Here is a 10,779-nt window from a genome sequence, read left to right as displayed (position 1 = left end):
CAAGCGCATTCACTGAGACTAACACGCTTTTAAACTCAGGCATCAAATTGAAGGTCTCCGAAGTTTATTAGTTGTCAAGAACTTTGCTGGTTAAGAGAGGAATATTAAGCTTGAGAGTGTCTCCCTACAGTCGTGCTGTCTCCTGCTTCTGTGACACACACCGAGACTTACCCTGCTGGTAAACAGCAGAGGCCGATTATTATTGTTTAATATCTGTATTACTACCACCTTTGTGTGAGAACAGGGCTACCGTACATGCAGGATACTTCCTTGCAATCTTGTGATGCTGCTGTTCCACTTTTTAGAGCAGAATCTGCTATTACAGAAAGAGCCAACTGGCATGGTCTTTTAAACAACAAAAATGTAATGGCAGAGCAGCTTGCAGAACACGCTGCTCGAACAGCTCTGTCAGTGGCTTGGGTATACATCACCTTATTTAATGCTGCAGAAAACAAACGTGGGATTAAAAGGCCTTTGATGACTCATCTTCAACCCCATTAAAGAGTACTGTATCTTATAACCAAGTTCTGCCCTTAAACATAAAAGTCTCTCTCCCAGCTTCAGCAGCATCTGTCTGCACCTCCAGCAGAAACTGTGGCACATCCAGTCTCTGCACGGGCTGAACTGCAGATGTCAGGATGAAGGTAAGAGCCACACTTAGCAAGTCCCAAGTGAAAAGACAGCTAAGAGCCTGGCAGCAGCCACAGTTCAGCAGGATCAACGCTACAACCAAGAATTCCTTGTTACGGCAGTGAGATGAACAGAGGCGGTGATACACCTGTTATTTGGAGGCATATCTCCCACCTCTCAGACATACAACTAACTGGGATGAGCACCGTGTGTGGGCTGGCATCATGAGAGGCAAATCTCAAATACTGAGACCAGCAGAGTGAAGTCAAACAATGCCTTCATTCCTCCTCCCCAAAGAGCAGGCTCTTGCTTCATCACTCGATTGCAACTTTGCATCTGGTGAAAAACACAGACCATAGCTTAAGATTTTGATCCAGCAAGAGTGTGTAAAGAACCGTCCTTGCCCTTCCCAAACAGGATAAGCAGGATTTAAACTTACAAAGTATTAGTGAACATTACTTCTTATTCAATATGAACATGCCAATCAGGTTTGAACTGGATCAAAAGCCAGTACAAGCTTTTTTTTCTTCCCCACCTCACATCCAGTTGTAGCTCACATCACATTCAGTTCTTGTCTCGGTGGCTGGCAGCACAGCAATCTGACACTTCCAAACTCTACATCTGTTTGTGCTTAAACTAACTAAGGGTGGGAAGTGGCAGCAGCCACCCTGAACATGCAGTATTGACACTCACATTGAACAAGGCCACAGAACAACCACTCAGTCCCCCAGAAATCAGAATAAGCTGCCCTAAAATAAAAGGATTAAATAACAACAGATTAAAAACATAGGTTAGGTGTCAAAATTGCCATCGGCTAATTACAAACAGCCAACTCAACTCCTAACTTGCCTATCAGCCAACTTGCTGTTTGAAGGATGAGAGATAGGAAACATTTTCCAAGAATATACAAAAAAGGTACGTACAGATCTACTCAAAATGCAGTAAATAAGTTCTTAAGTGGTTCCAGGTTACTCTCATCTCACATCTTCTAGAAATACATGTGGGCGATTGGAGAAACTTGTCTATTCTGTTCTTCCAGCTTCCCACAGTACAACTGCAATCAGCACCCAACCCACCAGAGGGCTCTGCTGCAGCCTGTTAGACTCCCCTCCTCGGAAGTTTGGCAAAGACTAAAATAATTTAAAGAATAAACTGGCTCTTTGCTTCAGCCAGTAAGTCTTTAATTTAAAAAAAGGGAATTAAGAACTTGCCAGGATGCATTCACACACCTGGCTGCTCTTGAATGAACTGTCACAGGCAAACAGCACATTGCCGAAGGTCACATTTTGATGGTTTTAAGCAGAAACAGCAGCAGAGCATTGTATTATAATCAAATCTAAAGAGGTGAATTGCAGTTGCTCTTGCTTCTGCCTTGTACTATGAAACCAGCTAGAGACAAAGGAGATGGCAGCTGCCTCTCCTCTACTCCTGAGCTTTCAACCGTGACGGTCCAAATTTGGAGGGTTCAAAGGTTTCTCTTCCACTAGCTGCCTCTACCAGTGTCTCGAATCCATCAGCTCCGGGCGGAGGCTCAGCTTCTTCAGAGTTTCATACCCCACCACGATGACAATGGTGGAAGGAGTGGCTGAGATGATGCGGGCAGAGAGGCCTTTAGTCAGGCCCCAGGGACCTTCCTCTGCCATGAGCTGTCTGAAGGTGAGGATGATGGAGCTCTTGCCTTCCACCTGCAAAGTCAGAACAAATATTCACTGAGCTGCCAGACTTCATGTCGAGCTTCTCTGGGGTTCTGCTCCAACTGAAGACTCTAGAGACTACAGATCAAACAGTCCAATAACCTTGCCCTCGTCTCCAGAACTCCCTGAGGGGGGCAGGGGTGAAGAAAGAAGTCCTACAGAGGCAGCAGTAAGTGGGATTCTTAGACCTGTCTCCTCCTTCCTCCCATCTGCCCCCATCTAGAAGGGGCTGCATCAACACGACAGCTCGAGTCTCACTAAAACTGACACTGCTAGAAACACCTCTCCTTTTCTGAAGGATGCCAGATCTGCTGGGGAACCTCATTTGAGCAGTCCAAGTAGGCAAAGCCAGCCTTGCTACCTGAGCTGCCTCCTATTAATGCCAAGTGCAAATTAAGCAGCATGATATCTAGGACAAAACAACCTATGAACAGAGAGAGAAGGGGAGCAGTTTACCTGAAGCCAGAGATCAAAGAGCTGAGACCGAACCCCACCCCTGCATCATGCTGTTGTTGCAGACAGACATGCCAAGCAGGCTGAGCTTTTACCTGAACCCGAGCCCTGATGACATCCATGGGGTTGGTGAGAGTGGAAGCTGTTGCAGCTGCAAGTGGCCCTGATATAGCTTGCAGGAGGAGATGGGGACAGTCTTTAGGAGTCAAGCCAGAAAGTTGTTCTGGGAACAGAAGAGAGAGTAAAGTTTCAGATGAGTGGCTGCTTATCAGTTCCTTAACTCCACCTGCTAATTTAGGCTGATTTGCAGTGGGCAGAATCCCTGATTTACAACCTGTCACCTCCTACCACAGCATGTCTAAGTGGTGCTTTCTACCTCAACCAGGAAGTTAGCAGAGCACAGGGAGCAAGCCCGTAAACACCCCAGCAGCTCAGTGCTCCATCATACAGCATCTGATCAGCTCAAACACAGGCTCTCAGATTTGCTGGGAAAACCGTGCGGAATAAGCTTCTATGTCCCCAAAACAGAACATGGAAACATTCACCCCCCCTTTAAAAGGCACAGGGGAAACCTTTACACCAGACTATCAGAAGCTGTCTGTAGAGGTTCACACAGATCCAGAAAGCTGTCACTACCACCAAGCACACTGTCCGAGTGATACCTGTATGGCATCCCGCTGTGGGATCTCTAAGGAGATAAGCACTATGTACTGCTCATCCCAGGGATTTCCTCATTCTGCTCCTGCTACCTGGCAAACGGGATTTGAATCTCCCACACTTTTATTGGTTAAAGTTGTACGGAAAACAGTCCAAAAGTCCCAGTTTCTTCAGATGATGTGGTGGTTGTGTCTATCTGGCAAAAAAGAAGCAAGCTGCTCTGTTCATGACCCAGAACACTTATCTGAATCACTGCCAGAAGTGTACTTTGAGCCCCGAGGAAGGTTCAACGACCCCTGCTGCTGCCAGCCGAGACCAGCACACTATCCAGGGACAGAGGATGAGAAAAGGCAGCCAAAGTAGAGATGTATTGACAGCTGGGGCTTAATTTTAGCATCATTTTGATTTCCACTGCAGAAGATTAGGTAAGAGAGCAAATATCTGAAAGAGGCAAGCTCCATCCTGTCCATATCAACTTGCTTGTTCTTAGAGGTCCACTTTTGAACCGTTTTGGCATGAAAGTCTTACAATTAATACAGTGGATCCTGGTATTAAAAGTTGTTGACATAGAGAGTGAAGAAAGCGCTCCCAAAAAGTTCAGACTGGACCAACATCCCAAGCTGCTGTTGCCATTTAAATGCAGCACTGATGCGTAACCAATGCTCCCCATTCTTACCAGAATGTGCCCACTCTGAAAAGCAAACTAGACATTCAAGACACCTGTATTTTTAAAACCAGGTGATTTCCGAGATATACTTTAAGCCTAGTACAGTGAAAACCAAGCCTCTCATTATCATCACTTTTAGGCAGATTACTATTAGGTAAGTATTAGTCTAAAAACCACATGCAAAGCTGCATGACAGAAATCTAAAGGATTATCAGGGGGAAAAAAGTAAATCTGAGCTGGCCAGCATCAGTATTTGGGAACACCCTGAGGATCACCAGAGCTGAGCTAGGGAGAGAGAACATACTGTTAAGTGTAGTTTTATATCACAAGGCTTGGTGCCAGTTTTAAAGCTACAGAAACTGAAGCATGATCTTAAGACACAAAACCATGGAAGATTTGGCCTTTGTCTCCGCCTGTTGTTTGGTTTTGCTATGAGATTTGTGGCTCTAGAAGTCTTTTTGCCATATACAAGACTCCTGAGTCCATGTGAACTGAAAGACGAACTATACTTACACGGTGGCTTCAGAACTCTGCCCAATGCCAGACAACAGCCTTCGCCACTTCCAGCCAGAAAGTAAGCATTATTTGGGATTAGCGGAAGAGAAAGTTAAAGTAGATGCATCAAGTCCCTCTTGCCTAGAGCCATCTAGTTTTAAGTCCTCTAGCACTCAGACCCCTATTCTTTATCTCTGCATTTAAAAGACTGCTGCTCTGTTAAACTTCCACCCAACATCTGCAGAATTCGTTTAAATTGGATACAGCTGTTTGTTTCAAGACAGGTTCTGCTCCCTCTCTCTTTTTCTCAAAGAGAGAAAGCAAATCACACTGGGTCCACAGTTTCAGAGTCGATCTTAGGGGCTTCTAGGTCTGCTGGGTAAGACACATTCAAAGTCTCCTTTCACTTACCGGCATAGAAGTGGTAGAAGGGCCACCAGACTGCACTGTTGGGAATATAGGTGAGCAGCGAGGCCACATAACCCCTGTAGAAGCCTCTAAAGCCATCAGCCTTGAAAATCTGTACAATGATGTCCTTGGTTTGGCCAAAGACCAACATCCGCTTGCCATCTTGGTTCTGCACCTTAAACCTGCCCATGCTTTCCCCCTTCCTCTGCATCATGAGATGCTGGGAGATCACATCGATGGGCACCGTGATGCTCTGGGCCACCAGGGAGGCTGAGCCACCTGCCACCAGAGACTTCACAGCATTGTTGTTGTTGTACCGTGACACATACTTTCGAGTGAGCTCATATGTTGTCACATAGCACTGTCCAGATATCAGGGTGAAAGTGTTGACCAAAAAGCCACGGTAGAGCCCAGCTGTCCCTTCTGTCCGCAGGATTTTCACAAAAGCATCAAAAGTCCCATTGTATAGGCTCTTGCCCTTCTGAACCTGCAACCGTGTCCGGATGAGTGTGAAAGGGTAAACGCTCACCCGGATCATCATAGTCATGCAAATCCCAAACACGTAGAATTTCCTTTTGTCCAGGTGCTCCCACTCAATGATGGGGATGTTGCGTTTGTCTTCCATGACTCCTTGGAGTGGGGTAGGAGAGGTGGTATGCCCCAGATCTACCTCAAAAGTACAGAGCAGATCCAGGCTCAGCCCTCCTATCTTGACTGACTAGACTGGAAGTGCTGGCATCTGAAACGAGACACACTTTCTGTAGATGACGAAGTACCTAAGTTAGCTAAAGCAGCCTATGTCACCTAACTTTGCTGATTTTCCGAAAGTACACAGAGAGCCCTTGCACAAACCGTTCTGCTGGCAGAGTGGTGGGACTGTAACCTCAGGAAGCAGGGCCGTATCACGTGGTTGATGGAGGCACCTTCTGATGTCACCGTAGCTATTTGTTAAACTCTAACAGCAGTCTGCATACATGGCAGTTCTCACTATAGTTCCAGACTACTCTGCTGCAAAGCAAAGCTTGCCAGACTTTGCAAAGCAGTTTGATATCCACAGAGGAAGAGCACTGCTCCAACAGCAAGCACTACCTTTTAACGAACATGCAGGTTTATGGATTGTCAACCAAAGCAGCTTCTCCCCAGTCATTCCGGGTTTGTGATGCTCCTAGACGTCAGGATGTCACTTTTCAGTTCCAGGCTCTGTACAAAGGAGGAAGTGACAGGTCTCCATTTGCATTTCCAGATTGCCTGCACAAATTAGACACATTTTTCTGGGCACTTCCATTTCAACCTTCCTAAATCTGGAGGGTGATGCATGCCAGGGAAGGGGGAAGAGAAGGTCATGAAAAGAGGAGCAACGATGGGAGAACAAGGCAAATGCAAACAGCCACGTAGAGTCTCCATGTTGATGACCAAGACCCTGAAAAGAAAGGGTTAAAAAATCACAGCTGAGGGATCTCTCAGGTGACCAATGCCTAACTGAGCTTTTCAGCAAGCAAAGTTCATCCTCACTTCCAATACTGCATCATCATTCTCGTATGGTAACACTCGCAAACCTGCCATGCTTCCACTTTCGGCAGCGTTCAGAGTACCAGGAACTGAGGGACAAGGAGAGGAGGTCCTGGTTCAGCCTCCACCAGCAGACCCTTCCTGAACCTGGCTCCTGCCCCTGATGCACTATCACTGTGTCTCATCCCGCAGGCAGTCACGTCCCGGCAATCACAAACAACTGCTTCCCCAGGACAAGACTCTCAGTAGTTCCACCCACCTCCCTTTTGGCCGTAATTTGCTCTAACTTGGTGCATGATTAACTAAGCTTGGAATAAGTGAACCTCTTGCAGGGCCAGGCATATACAAGCAAAAAGAGAAGAGCATCTCAAAGAATCAACGCAGCATGAAACCAATTATTTCACTGACCACAAGGACTTTCTTTCCATATCAAAAAAAGCCTACGAGTCTTCAGGAATAATAGACTGCTAAATTATTAGAAAGGGCTTGACTGCAGCTGCATCACAGCTTATATTCCAGGCTCTGGCAAATGGGCATTTGAAGTCTGTGCACAGGCACAAGCGGAACTGCTGGAGAGCAGAGCAATACCAAGTAGCTCCACTTGCAAATGCAGAAACTGGAACAAGCGTGCCAAAACCAGAGATCTGAAAACAGATTCACTTTGAATCTAGACCGAGTGAGAATTCAAATTTAACATGAGATGTGGTCAACGCCATACACCAATCTGGGGGCCATTTTACGTTATCAGTGTAATGCAGAAAGGCCATAGCGTAAATGTCTCCAAAGTGCAGGCTTCATGAAGAGAGAGCTCAAACAGTCAAGAGCCATTTGATTTAGAAATGCAATAACAAAACAATGGGCGATTATTTACCTCTGGCACGGAGAAGAAATTACGATTATGAAATTACGGTGGGGAGGTAAGGGGGATGCTATTAACAGACTATTTCATTGCCTATCTGCCAACAAAATATTTGCTTAACATCAGCGAAGAGCGTTACAGGCTGCCACAGCTCCTGCTGATGGGCAGTGAAGTTAAAACTACCCGAGGGCATCCAGGTCCAACAGGGAGGGTGGGGGAAACCCTATTTCACCTAGTACAAAGAAAACTACACTTCATTGTTACAGTCAATTGACTTGACAGGTAACGCATAAAAAATACCACGGCTTGTCTAAACAAAAGTCATATTGCTTTAATTATAATTACAGTATTACTGGTTCACTAATACAGGCATAATTAGACAGCATAAAGCTTCCTACACAGGAATTATCTGCACACAGTACCTACAAAAACATTATTTTGTTCTTGTTACGAGCCCCACTAGCTTAATATTTTATTAAAAAAAGAAAAATCTAGCCAATGCAATTTCCTGGTGAAGCCTGAGGGTTTAGTCCGTACTCCAAACTCCTCTGCCACCCAAAAACTGAACCATATGTAACAGAGCTCCCCATGTGAAAGATAAGGTGTACCTACTAAGAAAAATCCTCATTGCTGCATAAGGAAAACAAATAAATAATAATAAAAAATGTATCCTTGACTTTTATTTAGTTTTATGTGCTATAGTGCTTTGTTTTTAGAATTTTAGCCATAACCTCCTTGAGGAAATAACTGTACTTTTTTTTGACTCTTACCAATAACTACTTTAATTCAGGATCTAAATTAGAAAGACAATGTCACTTTAATCCCAGGGCCCACAAGCAATCAAAGCCTGCGGGGAGGTGAAGATGGAAGGCATCCTGGCATCACCAGGCATGCTTTGATTTGACCACCACAGCCACAATTTTTGCTCTGCCAAGATGAGAGTTTTGCTGAGAGAGTTTATTCTTCCAGAAATTAAATCTAGGGCCTCACTCAGAGCAGTGAACCTGTTGCATCCAGTTTCAGCAATTCTTTGATGATCTTTCAAGTAATTTGGGGGAGATCGATACAAAAGTAATTGCTAAATCTCAAAAGAACTAATCTGGCCTCCAAAATGAAATACAAGTACACCAGCTTCCCTCCCAGGTCACGGAGCCATTCTGTACTTCAACACTTGAACAGTTTCCACACCCAAACTACACTTCAATAGATCTATACAGATGGTGACTTCTCACAATGAATAGAAAAGCATTTCTTGAATTTCTGCCTAGAAAGTAAAGCAGAGGATTACCAAGCAGACTGTACCTGCTTCTGCGCTCTCACTAGTTTGTGGTATGACCTACAGGATACAGTTTCAGTCTTCTAAACACAGACCACAACTTAGTATGACACCACTCCCCCCCCCCAATTTATCTTCTTTTTGATGCAGCCCCATCGATCCATTCTCCAAACCGTTTTTGCTGCAGCTGTACCTAAATACGATTCTTTGGCAAACAGAGACAGGGCCTTTGTGTACCCCTGGCCAAGGATGTCTCCTGCTCAGCATACTAATGCCTTAGCATGACAGCCTGGGAACCATCCAGAAGCAGGCGGCGGGGCCGCCTTTCCAAGCCCCAACCACTATACGTGGTTGCCTGTGGAGATCCTCTCAAGTGGGAAAGCACGAGATCAAACAAATTCACTACAAGTCTCTCCAATTTGAAGCCTTTTATCTGTGCCACGCTATGCCAAACCTGGTCTAAGTAGGCAGCTCCATTTTCAAAGTCTTTACTGTTGCACTCCTTAAATTTACCCCAGGGTGAAAGTGGATATAAAACCAGCCTCACTGAAGATCTGCAGTTCCTCTGCGAGCAGCTGTCTCTCTGTAAACGGTGAGGCAGAGACACTCTAAGGCCAGCACTTCCCAGCGCACCCACAGCCTCGCGTTGCCTTCCCCCCCGCCTCCTGTACACAGAAGGCCGCGTGCAAGAGCTAGGCAGCTGGCGCAGCAAACCACCCTCCTACCTTATAGATAAAGCCATCGGCGCTTACGTTGGGCCAGACAAAAAAATCCAACGCGCTCTAAAGGTGACAAACGTGTGTGAAGTTTGGCACAGGACCTGCTCAAGGTCACTGAGCGGATCAGCAGTTGGGCAGACAAAAAGCCTTTCCCAACACCGTGGTTTCAGGTCGCGGGCATGTCCCCCTCTCTCCCCCAGGCAGCTTTGCTTCCCGCAGCCCCGGAGGCGCAGGGAACCCCCATCCCCATCCCCACCTGCCCCTGGGCCCCTCACCGCTGCAGCACCCGCCTCCTCAGCCAAGCGGGTCTCGAGCCAAACCGCCTCCTCCAACCCTTCCTCGCGCTCCCCCTCACCCCGCTTTCCCGGCACGACCCGAAGCACACACACACATCGGCTCCCCCCACGCTTCGGCAGCCTGCCTCGGGTGCCCTCCATCACGCTCCCCTGCCGCAGACCCCCACCGTCCTGCCCCACAGCCAGACCCCCCAGGGTCCCCCAAACCCACCCAGCAGCTGCCCCCTCCCCTTCCCCTCCACCGTCCAACCGGCCCCTAGCAGGGCCACCACCGTCCTGCCCCGCCGCCACTCGCCCAGGCCAGGCCTCCTCCTCCCGCCCCACAACCGAGTTCCCCCCCTATACCCGCCCCGCGCCCCCAGGCCCGGCCTCCGCCACGCTCTCACCTCAGGCCGGCGGGCGGGAGACCCCCGCCCCGTCCCGCCCCGCCGCCGGCCGGTCCCGCCACCCCATGGCCGCTCTCCCCCAGTCGGCGGCCGCCGGCCGGAAGTGAACGGCGGGCAGAGCGTCGGGGCCTCGCGCGTCGCCCGAGCAATCAGTGCCCAAGCACCGGCGCCATCTTGGGGAAGGGCTGACGCCGCTCCGGAAGTGACTGCACGTACTTCCGGCCTCAGTAAAGAGGACGGCCGCCCGCCGTGCCCAGGGAAGATGCGCAGGGGAGGGAGTGCGCATGCGCACGGCGGGAGGCCGCAGCTGCGCCCTCACCTTAAAGGGAGAGCGCCGAATTACAGCTCTTAAAGGGACAGCGGCACTTAACGGCTGGGTGGCACTCCTGTGTTTCCGGGGAAGGATTCCCGTGCTGGCTGCTGGAAGGGCAGAGGGCGCAGCGAGGTGGGGAAAACCGCAGAGATGCACCGAAAGGAAGGGAGTGATGGGCAGCTGTAAGAGGGCCGTTTCCCCCTTCCTGTGGGGTGGGGTGTGCCCCCGTCCCCCGGCTCCTCGCCCCTCGTTGCACATGCACACCCTGCAGACCCCCCCTACTGCACGTGCACACGCATTCCACCCCCAGGTTGCAAGTGCATGCGTACCTCGCACCCTTGTACACCCCTGTGTTGCATGTGAACATGCGCTCCCCGCACGCGTGTTGCCCCCATGCACACCTCGCACACCCTCGCC

The 10,779-nt window shown here is 48.5% G+C and overlaps 1 protein-coding gene across 5 annotated transcripts; it reads right to left on the bottom strand.

Moving 5' to 3' along the window:
• Positions 1–42: 42 nt before the first annotated feature.
• Positions 43–10,251, bottom strand: SLC25A44 (solute carrier family 25 member 44). Of its 5 annotated transcripts, none has more exons than XM_052796209.1 (5): positions 10,050–10,251; positions 6,094–6,424; positions 5,008–5,743; positions 2,873–3,000; positions 43–2,315 (listed from the first exon to the last, which is right to left on the bottom strand). In XM_052796209.1, exons 3-5 carry the CDS (start codon positions 5,627–5,629, stop codon positions 2,124–2,126), a joined length of 942 nt encoding a protein of 313 aa, XP_052652169.1. In that variant the 5' UTR covers positions 5,630–5,743; positions 6,094–6,424; positions 10,050–10,251; the 3' UTR covers positions 43–2,123. The 5 variants fall into 5 exon arrangements, 4 of the variants coding, with proteins under 4 accessions (XP_052652169.1, XP_052652171.1, XP_052652170.1 ...); XM_052796211.1 differs by having other exon boundaries at positions 6,094–6,204; XM_052796210.1 differs by having other exon boundaries at positions 5,008–6,252.
• Positions 10,252–10,779: the final 528 nt, after the last annotated feature.

This window comes from Harpia harpyja, chromosome 9 (genome assembly GCF_026419915.1).
Source record: "Harpia harpyja isolate bHarHar1 chromosome 9, bHarHar1 primary haplotype, whole genome shotgun sequence".
In the NCBI taxonomy this organism is placed as follows: Eukaryota; Metazoa; Chordata; class Aves; order Accipitriformes; family Accipitridae; genus Harpia; species Harpia harpyja.
Note: the sequence above shows the minus strand (reverse complement) of the source record. Positions and strands in the feature narration are given on the sequence as shown.

Bases quoted from the DNA above. Each gene is read 5' to 3' on its own strand.
- SLC25A44 (XM_052796209.1), bottom strand. From the start codon at position 5,629: ATGGAAGACAAACGCAACATCCCCATCATTGAGTGGGAGCACCTGGAC. The intron at 3,001-5,007 runs GTAAGTGAAAGG...TTCTGTTCCCAG, and splicing joins CTTCTACCACTTCTATGCCG to AACAACTTTCTGGCTTGACT. The intron at 2,316-2,872 runs GTAAAAGCTCAG...CTGACTTTGCAG, and splicing joins TCATCAGGGCTCGGGTTCAG to GTGGAAGGCAAGAGCTCCAT.